At 42.4% G+C, this 10,484-nt stretch overlaps 1 protein-coding gene across 1 annotated transcript; it reads right to left on the bottom strand.

Annotated features, from left to right (window-relative positions):
- Positions 1–1,186: 1,186 nt before the first annotated feature.
- Positions 1,187–10,084, bottom strand: TMEM74 (transmembrane protein 74). Its single transcript, XM_006113020.5, has 2 exons — positions 9,896–10,084; positions 1,187–8,965 (listed from the first exon to the last, which is right to left on the bottom strand). The coding sequence occupies exon 2, from the start codon at positions 8,757–8,759 to the stop codon at positions 7,776–7,778; it is 984 nt and encodes a 327-aa protein (XP_006113082.1). The 5' UTR covers positions 8,760–8,965; positions 9,896–10,084; the 3' UTR covers positions 1,187–7,775.
- Between the last annotated feature and the right edge of the window lie 400 nt (positions 10,085–10,484).

Genomic DNA, 10,484 nt, shown 5'->3' with positions numbered 1-10,484 from the left:
ATATAAAGTTGAAATGTATCTGCCCCTTGCTGTAACTCACTATTCCCCAAGATAGAGCCAAGGAGTCCTGATGGGGGGGTCTCTCTCTCCACAGAGTTAGTAACAAAGTAAGAATAAACATTAAAATTGTAAGGCTAACCAGTGTTCCTTAAGTGACTTGCTACAAGATGTCAGAATATGTTAATGAAAGAGCTGAGTGGGTAATATTTATTTAATTTCCTTTCTTTTATATAGGAAGTAGATACAGTGCTCCTGACAGCTAACTGCTAAATTGTCTGCCAGAAAAGTAGCGTTTTCCAGTACTTTGGTAGCCCCTGGAGAAGTGGGGGGGGGGAAGGAAGATGGGGTTGGTTCCCCCTCCCCATTTGGTTCTTGGCTTATACTGAACATGCTCAGTAACACTGCTGAAGCTTCTGTCCCTATGCTTTCACACCCTTCCCCCCCCCACCACAGGCATGCACGTCACACCCCCACACCAAAATCTGAAATGGCACCCCTGATTGAGTTTGATAGGTGTGAACTCAGACTGAAAATGTAACTGTGAGGATAAATGCCTGCTCAAGATAAAGGTAAAAGGAATATGCAAATCCACCCTGGAGCTTTTGCTAAGTAAAGTTGTGGGTGAGTGTGAGGGGACAGAGTAGACAAAAAGGGGGAAGAGTGACAGCTGGAAGGGGTAGCTGAAAGCACAGTGTCTGATCCTGGAAGAAACCTAGGGAAAAGGTTTTTGGGTCAAGGGTGCAGACTGTGTTCTTGAGAAAAAGAAGCTGTTTTCTGATATTTGACTCCTTCCGCATTCACAGAAACATCAAAGAATTACCTATTGTCAATTTCAACTCCCAACTGGAACATCTCTCATGGCACCAAACTTTGAGTAACAACTTGGGTAAAAAAGGGACAACAATACGAAGAAAACAGTCCCTGTCCCCAAGGTGAGGCTAACTCAAGAAGTAGCACCCCTATTTGTTTTTGGTAGAGTAAAAGCTATACGAGAGGACCCTACTTCTACGTCTGGGCAAGCCATGTTGGAAGCAATGTTACAGGGCATGACCCATGTTATATGCACTTCTCTTTGTGCTGGGCTACTCATACTCTCATTGAAATCAGTGAGATAATTCCCATCGACTTGAGTCATATGGGATCATGCCTTAAACTGAGGTGTGAAGGAGGAATGTTACTGAAAACCATCCTTTTAACCAGATGTGGTGTTTGGCAGCATGGAGAGAAAACTAACACTGTTATATGCAGTCTCAAAAAAAGGAAGAAACAACAACAACAACAAAAGATCAATGTTACAATTGTTTTATTTTACACCTGTACAGAACACTAGCACTGTTATAATAAGGCATCAGATGCACTATTGAAAAGCTCACAATAAGTGTAACATTGTCTTTAGCAGTTCAAAATGCAGATATACAAATCTGAATCAGTTACTTCCCTGTTTGGTAAACACTGGTTATCACAGGTTTTTCTGAAAGGACAATCAAGAGGAAAAAACTGTAAACATCAACAGCAACAACCCAACAGAACTTTCTAGGAGTGATTTTCAAATTAATTCTTCTGGCTGTAGAGGATGGCAGAGAGACAATAAAGCTGGCTGTCCCTAGAAAAACATAAGGGTTACCAAAACTTACAATGGCACTAAGGATCATTTTGAGTTAATCTTTTCTTTGGTGATAGTCTCTAAGGTTATGTCTATACTGCACACTGATTTTGAAATAAGAGTGAGAGTCTGCACAGCAAACCCATTATTTCAAAATAATTTTGAAACAACGGGCTTCTTACTCCAACTTCTGTAACCCTCATTTTACGAGGACTACGGGAAGTCGAAGGAAGAGTGTTCTTCCTTCGACTTCCTTCTATATATACACAGCACCAAAAGTCAAGTTAAGCCATCTCGACTTTAGCTGTGCAATTAACGTAGCTCAAGTTGCGTAACTCGACTTTAGTCCGCAGTGTAGTCATAGCCTAAGGGACTGGGGGGAGGTAGAGAGGTTATTTAGTTTCCAAAGGTTTAGTATTAGCTATAAATTTGTAACTGATGGAATAAAAAAAAAACCAGAAAGACACTGTTTTAATGGGCAATAATGATGTGTGCTACTTGCCTTTTGGACTTTCAGGGTTAGCTCATGGTCTGAACTATATACCCATGCAGGGCTCCAAGAGGGAAGAATTCCTTAAAGTCTTAAACAAGCTACTTGGATCTGGATATGCAGGAGTAAGTAAGTAGGTGGTAGGGATGTAAGTGACTTGTGGAGTAGTTGACTACTAGCATTCCACCTTCTCCCCTGCCTCTGTATCAGAGGCAGCAAGTGTGGGAGGCGGGGGGTAAGCTGGAGCTGGAGCTGGAGCTGGAGCTGGAGCTGGAGGAAGCCAGCTACTCCCTTTCCCCCTGCATTGTCTCTGCAGTGCCACCTGCCCCTCCCACGCTGCTGTCTCTATCAGACAGAAGGCGGGGGGGGGGGGAATGGAAGGGGACAAGGGAGGCTTCCACAAAACAGCCTCTGTCCACAGTGGGCCCAGGCTTACTGCGAACAGGGGCTGTGCCGCATCCTGTGGAATAGCCCCTGTCCGCACTGTGTCTCAATTTGCAACCAGGGAAAAGTCTGGATAGTTTTGTATCCTTTTCTTACAATAACACCAAAGCAAAAAAACCCATAGGTTGCATTATTTAAATCTTCAGATTTCTCCCAATTGAATGGCGCATACAGAAACCATTTTGTTGGCTTCTCTTCGCCTAAAACAGTCATGGAAAACCTGTGAGTTCATTTTAAAATAATTCACTCATGATCTGTGAAATGCTTTTACAAAGTGTCAGAAAACTTCTCACTTAATCATATGCTGACAATAAAGGGAACATTCTCTTTTCTAGTGCTAATAATGTAATAAGGCAGGCTACAGTTCTTACAAAAATGTGCACTCTCTACAGTCTCAAAAATGGGTGATCTTTTCAGATCCTCCTGGCATTATACCACTCCAATTTTACATAATATGTATATTGAAAAAAATAAATTTTAAAGTATCCATCCATTCCCAAAATTGACAGCAACTGTTTTGGAGTGTTCACTGTAAGACTGGACTCCTTTCCAGACTAAGGGTTCTCAGACTTACACTACAGTGCTTGCATCTGTGGACAAAAGAGGTTTCTTCACCCTATCAATATCACCAAATCACAGCCATACAGCAGATGCGATGGAGTTAGGCTCTGCCTGCTCAGGCTTCCCAATAAGGGCCACATCAAATCCTTAGAAGCTCAGATACTCAGTAGCATAATGGGAAGTAGTAACTCTCTACCCATCGTTCCTGTGAAGCTTCACCAGCCGTCAGGTAAGTGAGCCCTGTGGGCCCACAGTATCACCACAGCCATCCCCAAACAGCAAGGCATGGATGGACAGATGCCACACCTCCAAGCAGCACTGTGAGTCAGCATTGTTTGGGTAGTTACCTGTTATTAGTATGGGTCAGTGGCAGATTGGTGTAAGAGGTGAGCAAGGCAAGAGTCTTTCTTCTATGTATTATGATTCTCACTAACTCCATTTGCAATTCTGTCCGATTCCAGAGCAGTTTCTACATCCAGGTAAGGAGAGTTGTTTTTGATTTTAGAAAGATAATCTTGATATGAATTGGATTAATGATGCACATCCAAGTGGCTGTAGGAATGCAAGGTCCCCAAACATACACCCTCCCTCTATGCATTCGTTACAATTGCATTATATCTGCTCCCGCAACTGCCAAGCAACGCACTAGGCTTTGTGGGTAGATGGACTTGGGCTCCAACCCCAGTCAGAACCTGGGACTGTGAGAGGTCATCAAGTCCAGTCCTCCTTCCTCATGGCAGGACCAAATACTGTCTAGACCATCCCTGATAGACATTTATCTAACCTACTCTTAGATATCTCCAGAGATGGGGATTCCACAACCTCCCTGGGCAATTTATTCCAGTGTTTGACTACCCTGACAGTTAGGAACTTTTTCCTAATGTCTAACCTAAACCTCCCTTGCTGCACTTTAAGCCCATTGCTTCTTGTTCTATCCTCAGAGGCCAAGATGAACAAGTTTTCTCCCTCCTCCTTATGACACCCTTTTAGATACCTGAAAACTGCTAGCATGTCCCCCCTCAATCTTCTCTTTTCAAAACTAAACAAACCCAGTTCTTTCAGCCTTCCCTCATAGGTCATGTTCTCTAGACCTTTAATCATTCTTGTTGCTCTTCTCTGGATCCTCTCCAATTTCTCCACATCTTTCTTGAAATGCGGTGCCCAGAACTGAACACAATACTCCAATTGAGGCCTAACTAGCGCACAGTAGAGTGGAAGAATGACTTCTCATGTCTTGCTCGCAACACACCTGTTAATGCATCTCAGAATCATGTTTGCTTTCTTTGCAACAGCATCACACTGCTGACTCATATTCAACTTGGGATCCACTATAGCCCCTAGATCCCTTTCTGCCGTACTCCTTCCTAGACAGTCGCTTCCCATTCTGTCTGTATGGAACTGATTGTTCCTTCCTAAGTGGAGCACTTTGCATTTGTCTTTATTAAACTTCATCCTATTTACCGCAGACCATTTCTCCAATTTGTCCAGCTCATTTTGAATTATGACCCTATCCTCCAGATTAGTCACAACCCCCCACAGCTTGGTATCAACTGCAAACTTAATAAGCGTACTTTCTATGCCAATATCTAAATCATTGATGAAGATATTGAACAGATATTGAAAATTCAAATAGATTCCTTAAGCTATCCAAATCTATTAGCTGTCCCATTTGTAGGAAGGGAATCCTAGAACAAGCACAAAGGACTAGCCAAACTGCGAAGGAGTAAATGTCAAACATAAATTCTGTATTTGTCTCATGGAATGAACAGCCAGAGGAAAGTTTATAATAGGCCAGCTGACAGTAGGTTATTCAGCGTTTTTCCCACATCATGCCCTACTCAAGTCTCCACAGAGGAGGTGCGAAGGAAGGGATTTGAATATCTTTCATATTGAATGAAAAACTCCTTCTAATCACATGAGGAAGCATTAAAAGACCACAGAAGACAAGCTGATCCCCAGACACACATAATCAGATCCTGGAAAGGCCCATTAGCAGGGCATAGTTCAAATGCATTTTCCCCCTTTCCTGCTTTGAGTCACAAACTGTTGTCAATCTGCTTCTAAGAGCACCTTGTGTTAGAAAGCAGATATTACTCAGAAGGTGCGCTGCAAATATCAGGGTGGAGTGCTCTCCAGGTGAGAACAAAGGGTGGCGCTCATGAGTTTCACTGGTCACGCAAGAGCGCAAAGGAACTATTAGCAACCTATGGGCCAGACGCTGAGGTGACAATGTAAAACTTTAGACCCAGAACCATTCAAGAAGAGGGTGATTCTCTGTTACATTGCCTTCAACAGGTTCAGGGTGGTTTAATGACTAGCATGCTGGAATAGGATGCAGGAGACGAGCATTTAAATTCCAGTTTTGTGCCTGATTTTCTGGATGACTGGCCAAATCACTTCAATGTCCCATGCCTCAGTTTCTCCATCTGCAAAATAGGGATAGTGATACTGTTCTTCTTTGTAAAGTGCACTAAGGAAAGGTGGAAGAGTTCTACACGAGTTAGATACTACAGACATTTAAACCTATGCAAAAAAATCACAAAGTGCAAGGCAGTAAAGAATCAGACCTAGGAACTAAGCAGTGTTGCTAGCTCTCTCATTATGTTATCAGGCGTCATTATATGTGGTGTTTTTCTTCCAGCTCTAGCTCCCCTAGTCAAGTGTTTTCATGCGCATCTCAGCTTTCACTCAGAAAAAGAAAGTAAGTGGCCCTCCCTCCTGGCTGTGGAGAGACGCTTGATAGCGTGCTTTGGAGACACTCTAAAAGCTCAAACCCTAGAAGGCAAATAAAGTCACTCAAGAAATTATAATAAACATCTCCAATTTGTAGACTAATGTCATGATTGTTTAGGAGGACTGGGGCCTGATTCACAAAATTTTAACACTACACTGTGGCAGTCAAGCTACGAATGTCTATTAAAACTCCATCGCCAAAATCTCAGGGACAGTATCCCTTAGCTGCTCTTTGGTCTTGCTAGTGGATCAGCTCATGCCTAATCACTGTATATTACAAAATCATACTGACCCAAAACTTTGGGGGAGGGGAAGGGAATGAATAAACATTTACGTTAGCACCCCACTGAAGATGTCTGACTTCCAAGTAAATTCCTGAAGAATGTAACTGTTGGCCATTGCGCTAGACTTCCCTGACAACATCACCTTTATTTGACCAACTGTATGAGGTCAGTGCCAGGCTGTCCAGTTACTAGGCATCTAACTGTTACTTTCTGACAATCATTTATAGAACTCCGTGTTTTAAAAATACCAAGTGGGTTGTTGACTGGTTGAGCACAGAAAGCTATTGCTCTAGCCCATGTAACCCATTCCTTTTTTCACTGGTTATGAAAAGGGCAGACCTAGCAGCTTTAGTGGATTAAAGTTTTTTCAAGAGAACGGGTCTGACACAAGAAGCCTCAGCACAAGCACAGCCCCAGACCTTTCCTCAAACCTTTGTTCCAAGGAAGGTTTCCACCTGCCTCTTCCTTCAGTCTTTGGCTTCTTTGAGACTCCCAACAAGGAGGTCAATTGGTGTCAATTTATGGCAGTTTTTCTACCCCATTGGTCCCTTTGGAACTATACTTATTTCACAGAGGCCACAAAGCGATCAGAAGTTACCGGTAACTATTTTCAGTCACTGCCAATCTGGAGTGAAACTGAACTGCTGACAGGGAGGTGAAAGGCCCTGTTTATCCTATTATCCATGCCTTGAGCTATTCACTCTCCTGCAGCTCACGCATGCTTCCTATTTTTAATAATAATTGCTGATTACACAATGACTAGGAGATAACTGAAGGTTTGTGAATTGGAAGGTGGAAAATTCTCAATTAGACATCTGTGTTGTCAATGAATACATGATGAACTACTGGTATTTTCTGAAACAAAAGACAGGACTATGTAGTACTTTAAAGACTAACAAGATGGTTTATTAGGTGATGAGCTTTCGTGGGCCAGATCCAGTTCCTCAGATCAAATAGTGGAAGAAAATTGTCACAACCACATATACCAAAGGATACAATTAAAAAAAAAATGAACATGAAAAGCCCACGAAAGCTCATCACCTAATAAACCATTTTGTTAGTCTTTAAAGTGCTACATAGTCCTGTTTTTTGTTTCAGCTACACCAGACTAATACGGCTACATTTCTATTGGTATTTTCTGGACTTTCATATCAGGAAAAAAGGGGTCAGCTGAAAAAATAAATTATAAAGAGACTGTCACCCTTAATTGCTGGGATTAAATGTCAGACTTGCTAGTTGATTATTGGTCTGTCCCTTAATATATTTCCTTAATATTATTAACAGTTAATAATCTTCAGTAGGTTGTAATAATTAACAGTTTCCAAATGTGGCAGGATGGTAATGTTCTTTATTGGGACACAAAACAATTAATTGGGGAGGGGGGGATATTTTAGAAAAATTTGAGGAATCTGTTTATTACAAATTTATTTTTCTATTCAGTATTTTAAAGGAAAGTCTCATTGAAATTGATTATGTAATCCCAGCAGGTTTCCCCTAAAAAACAAATATCCATATAATGCAAATACTCAGTTACAGGGCTTAAGAAAAGACATTTATTGCCAGGCAATTAAACTGCATTACTACCTATCTTTAGCTGTACTGTATTTGTTTTCTTTAATAGAACATACTTTCCTATACTTTCTCAAAAATCACAACTGTATTAATTATCTATAGCAAATGCATCTTCTTCTACTAATGATAACTCTAGTGTATTATCATTTGTGCTGGATTTCATTCTAAAATTGAAAGAACCGTACAGCTTTGCAGATTCCTGGGAGGATGCAAACCTATTCCTCCTGTACAACTCCCCTTTCCACATAGACATCATTAATAAACTGGACAGCACCACACCCCCCAGAGTTAAGAGACACAACCCAGCAATCACACACCTATCCAAGTGAGCCCCAATTCTAGCGCTCTCATTCTCCAGTCGCTCCATCTCCCTGGCTGCTACAGTGTTAGGATCCACAGTCACCTCTCTGGGCACCACATAGGAAATAATAACTAGCAAAATCCCACTAACCAGGAACAAGATGGCACTAATGAAGCCATAGTCTATAGATTTTCCTGAAGCAGCTTCTGAGCCAGTATCATCATCTTCCTCAGAGATCAGGGAGGTGGGATCATGTGCCCATTCGGGTGGAACCTCTACAGGAGCTAAGCTGGGACCTCTACAGGAGCTAAGCTGGGATGGGTGAACCTGACAGCAACTTTTCACAGGAGAAGAGAGGTTTCTCATATGCTCCACGTTGACATTTTCATCCACATATGTAAAGGATGTCTCTAGTGCCTGGGCACAGCAGCAAGCTCTCTTCTTCTCTGCTTCCTCTTCTCCATCCAAGCAAGCTGGCTGGCAGCAGGGCTGGGTGCTGCTTGATGCTGCCGCATGCTCCTGGGATAAGGAGGGCACAGGAGTGGAGGAAAGGAGTGCCTGGCTGGGACCTGCTATAGCTGTCCTTTGTGTGGGCTTGTAGTGCTTATCGCAGCAGAGAGCTGCCACCGCAGCTGCTGTTCTAGCCCCCATATCGCCCCCATCACTCTGCTGCTGTTCACAGAGAGGGGCTTGCAAACTCCAGTCCACATTGTTGCAGAGATCTGATTGCCTACTTTTCTTGGTGAGGTACAGAAGCTCCATACAAGCCATCAGAACTCCTCTCAAGCAGCCCTGGACTTCTAATCTAAGCCATGCTTCAGGAAACTGTCAATAATGCAATCAAGCGAGATCATGGTACACGAGCTGTTGCCTCAGAGAAATCTTCTATCCTCTAACCAATATTTTGCTAGGGATGTGGCTTGTTTCAGCTGCTAAATGATTAAACAAATTCCCTCTGACATGTATGTCTTTTCAGTCTGCAGATAAAACAGCAAGAGGAAAAATAAACACATCTCATGATGCATTAATAAACGACCAGGAAAGTAACAAACACATAATGTTATTTTCCCTCTCACAACTGTTCAAGGGGAAAATAGCAAACGCGATTGTTTTAATCAAGCATTTAAAACTGCAATCCTCTTGCAGATACAAAATCTATTAGGGACTCTAATCAACCTTTGACACCAATATCCAATTAAGACAATAAGCCATCTAAAATAAAAAAGGACAATTACAGTTACCACCTATAAAATGTCAGCGTGCAGACTTATTTTATTCATAAAAAGTGAACAACTTTTCTTTTCTTTTTTCAGGAAGCCTAAATTCAGATTCACTGAGTAATTAGAAAGATACAGGCAAATCCCATGTAGCTCAGTAATCCACGATCTATATTCTCTGGTGGAAATCTGATAATCCCAAGGGGAAAAGCAGTGCTTTCCTACAGCAGATCTCCAGTTTGATTAAGAGCATTTGGAATGAAATTATGCCTCAAAGACGGATGACTCAAAGACGGATGTGACTTCTCCATCTTCAATTAATTCATTATAGGGGGGGGGGGGGCGACTTGAAGCCAAATACCCTGCGTGTTAAAGAAATTTCTGCTACAGACTAAATCTATATATGCTTTTTTTTAAAAAAATCTCTAGTGGACAGAGCTCAATCATCGAGCTTTGCAATACCCAAGCAGGAATCTGCTGAGTTGTAAAACACAAGCTACATAATCACAAAGAGTATTTGGATGCAAGTATATTTGTGTGACACACCTGATAAAGGATTAAAGAACATCTTTTTTAGATGCACTGCCCTTTAGGGTTTTAATTGCCAAGTGCAGACATGATAACCCAGCCCTACTGGACAGGCAACAGCTCCTATTCCCTACAGAATGCCCATGGTGCCTGCACACATACCTCGCTCTCACGTTTGCTTCCATTCGGAGGATGATGGTTGAATTTCCTAGGCTACTCTATGAAAGTCTAATAGAGAAGCACTTGTAGCCCTCCACGCTCCGCCGTCCTGCTACCACTGCCGGAGGGTGGGCGGGGGGAGAAGCGGAGAGAATGTGCCGGCTGGGAGGGGCACCCAGACTGCCTTCTGGGAGATGTAGTCTTTACGCAGAGGGACTCTTCTGTCTGCCTGCAGTGAGGCAGGAGGGAATGATCTCACTCCGCCTTAAGTACAAACAACGAGCCGCTTTTCCCGCTGTTCTCCAAAATGTTCCCCTAGGTTTCAGTGAGGGGTAGGGGGTCTTCCACTCACCCCATAGCAGTATTACCAAGGTCCCAGCAAACATGACTCAGGCCCTCAAAATGTATTGAGGTTGGTTTTTAAAAAATCATGAGATTTAAAATAGGGTTTACCATATTTGAACTTTCAAAAAAGAGGACACGCCTGAGAGGGAGTGTATCTGTATCAGTGTCTACCAAATCACATTGTGGTAATGTGTACACTATAGAACACACTAATGCAACGTGAGTTGGTAGATCACAAATACAGAGA

Source organism: Pelodiscus sinensis, chromosome 2, assembly GCF_052426305.1.
Source record: "Pelodiscus sinensis isolate ZL-2025 chromosome 2, ASM5242630v1, whole genome shotgun sequence".
Taxonomy (NCBI): Eukaryota; Metazoa; Chordata; order Testudines; family Trionychidae; genus Pelodiscus; species Pelodiscus sinensis.
Note: the sequence above shows the minus strand (reverse complement) of the source record. Positions and strands in the feature narration are given on the sequence as shown.

Bases quoted from the DNA above. Each gene is read 5' to 3' on its own strand.
- TMEM74 (XM_006113020.5), bottom strand. From the start codon at position 8,759: ATGGCTTGTATGGAGCTTCTGTACCTCACCAAGAAAAGTAGGCAATCA.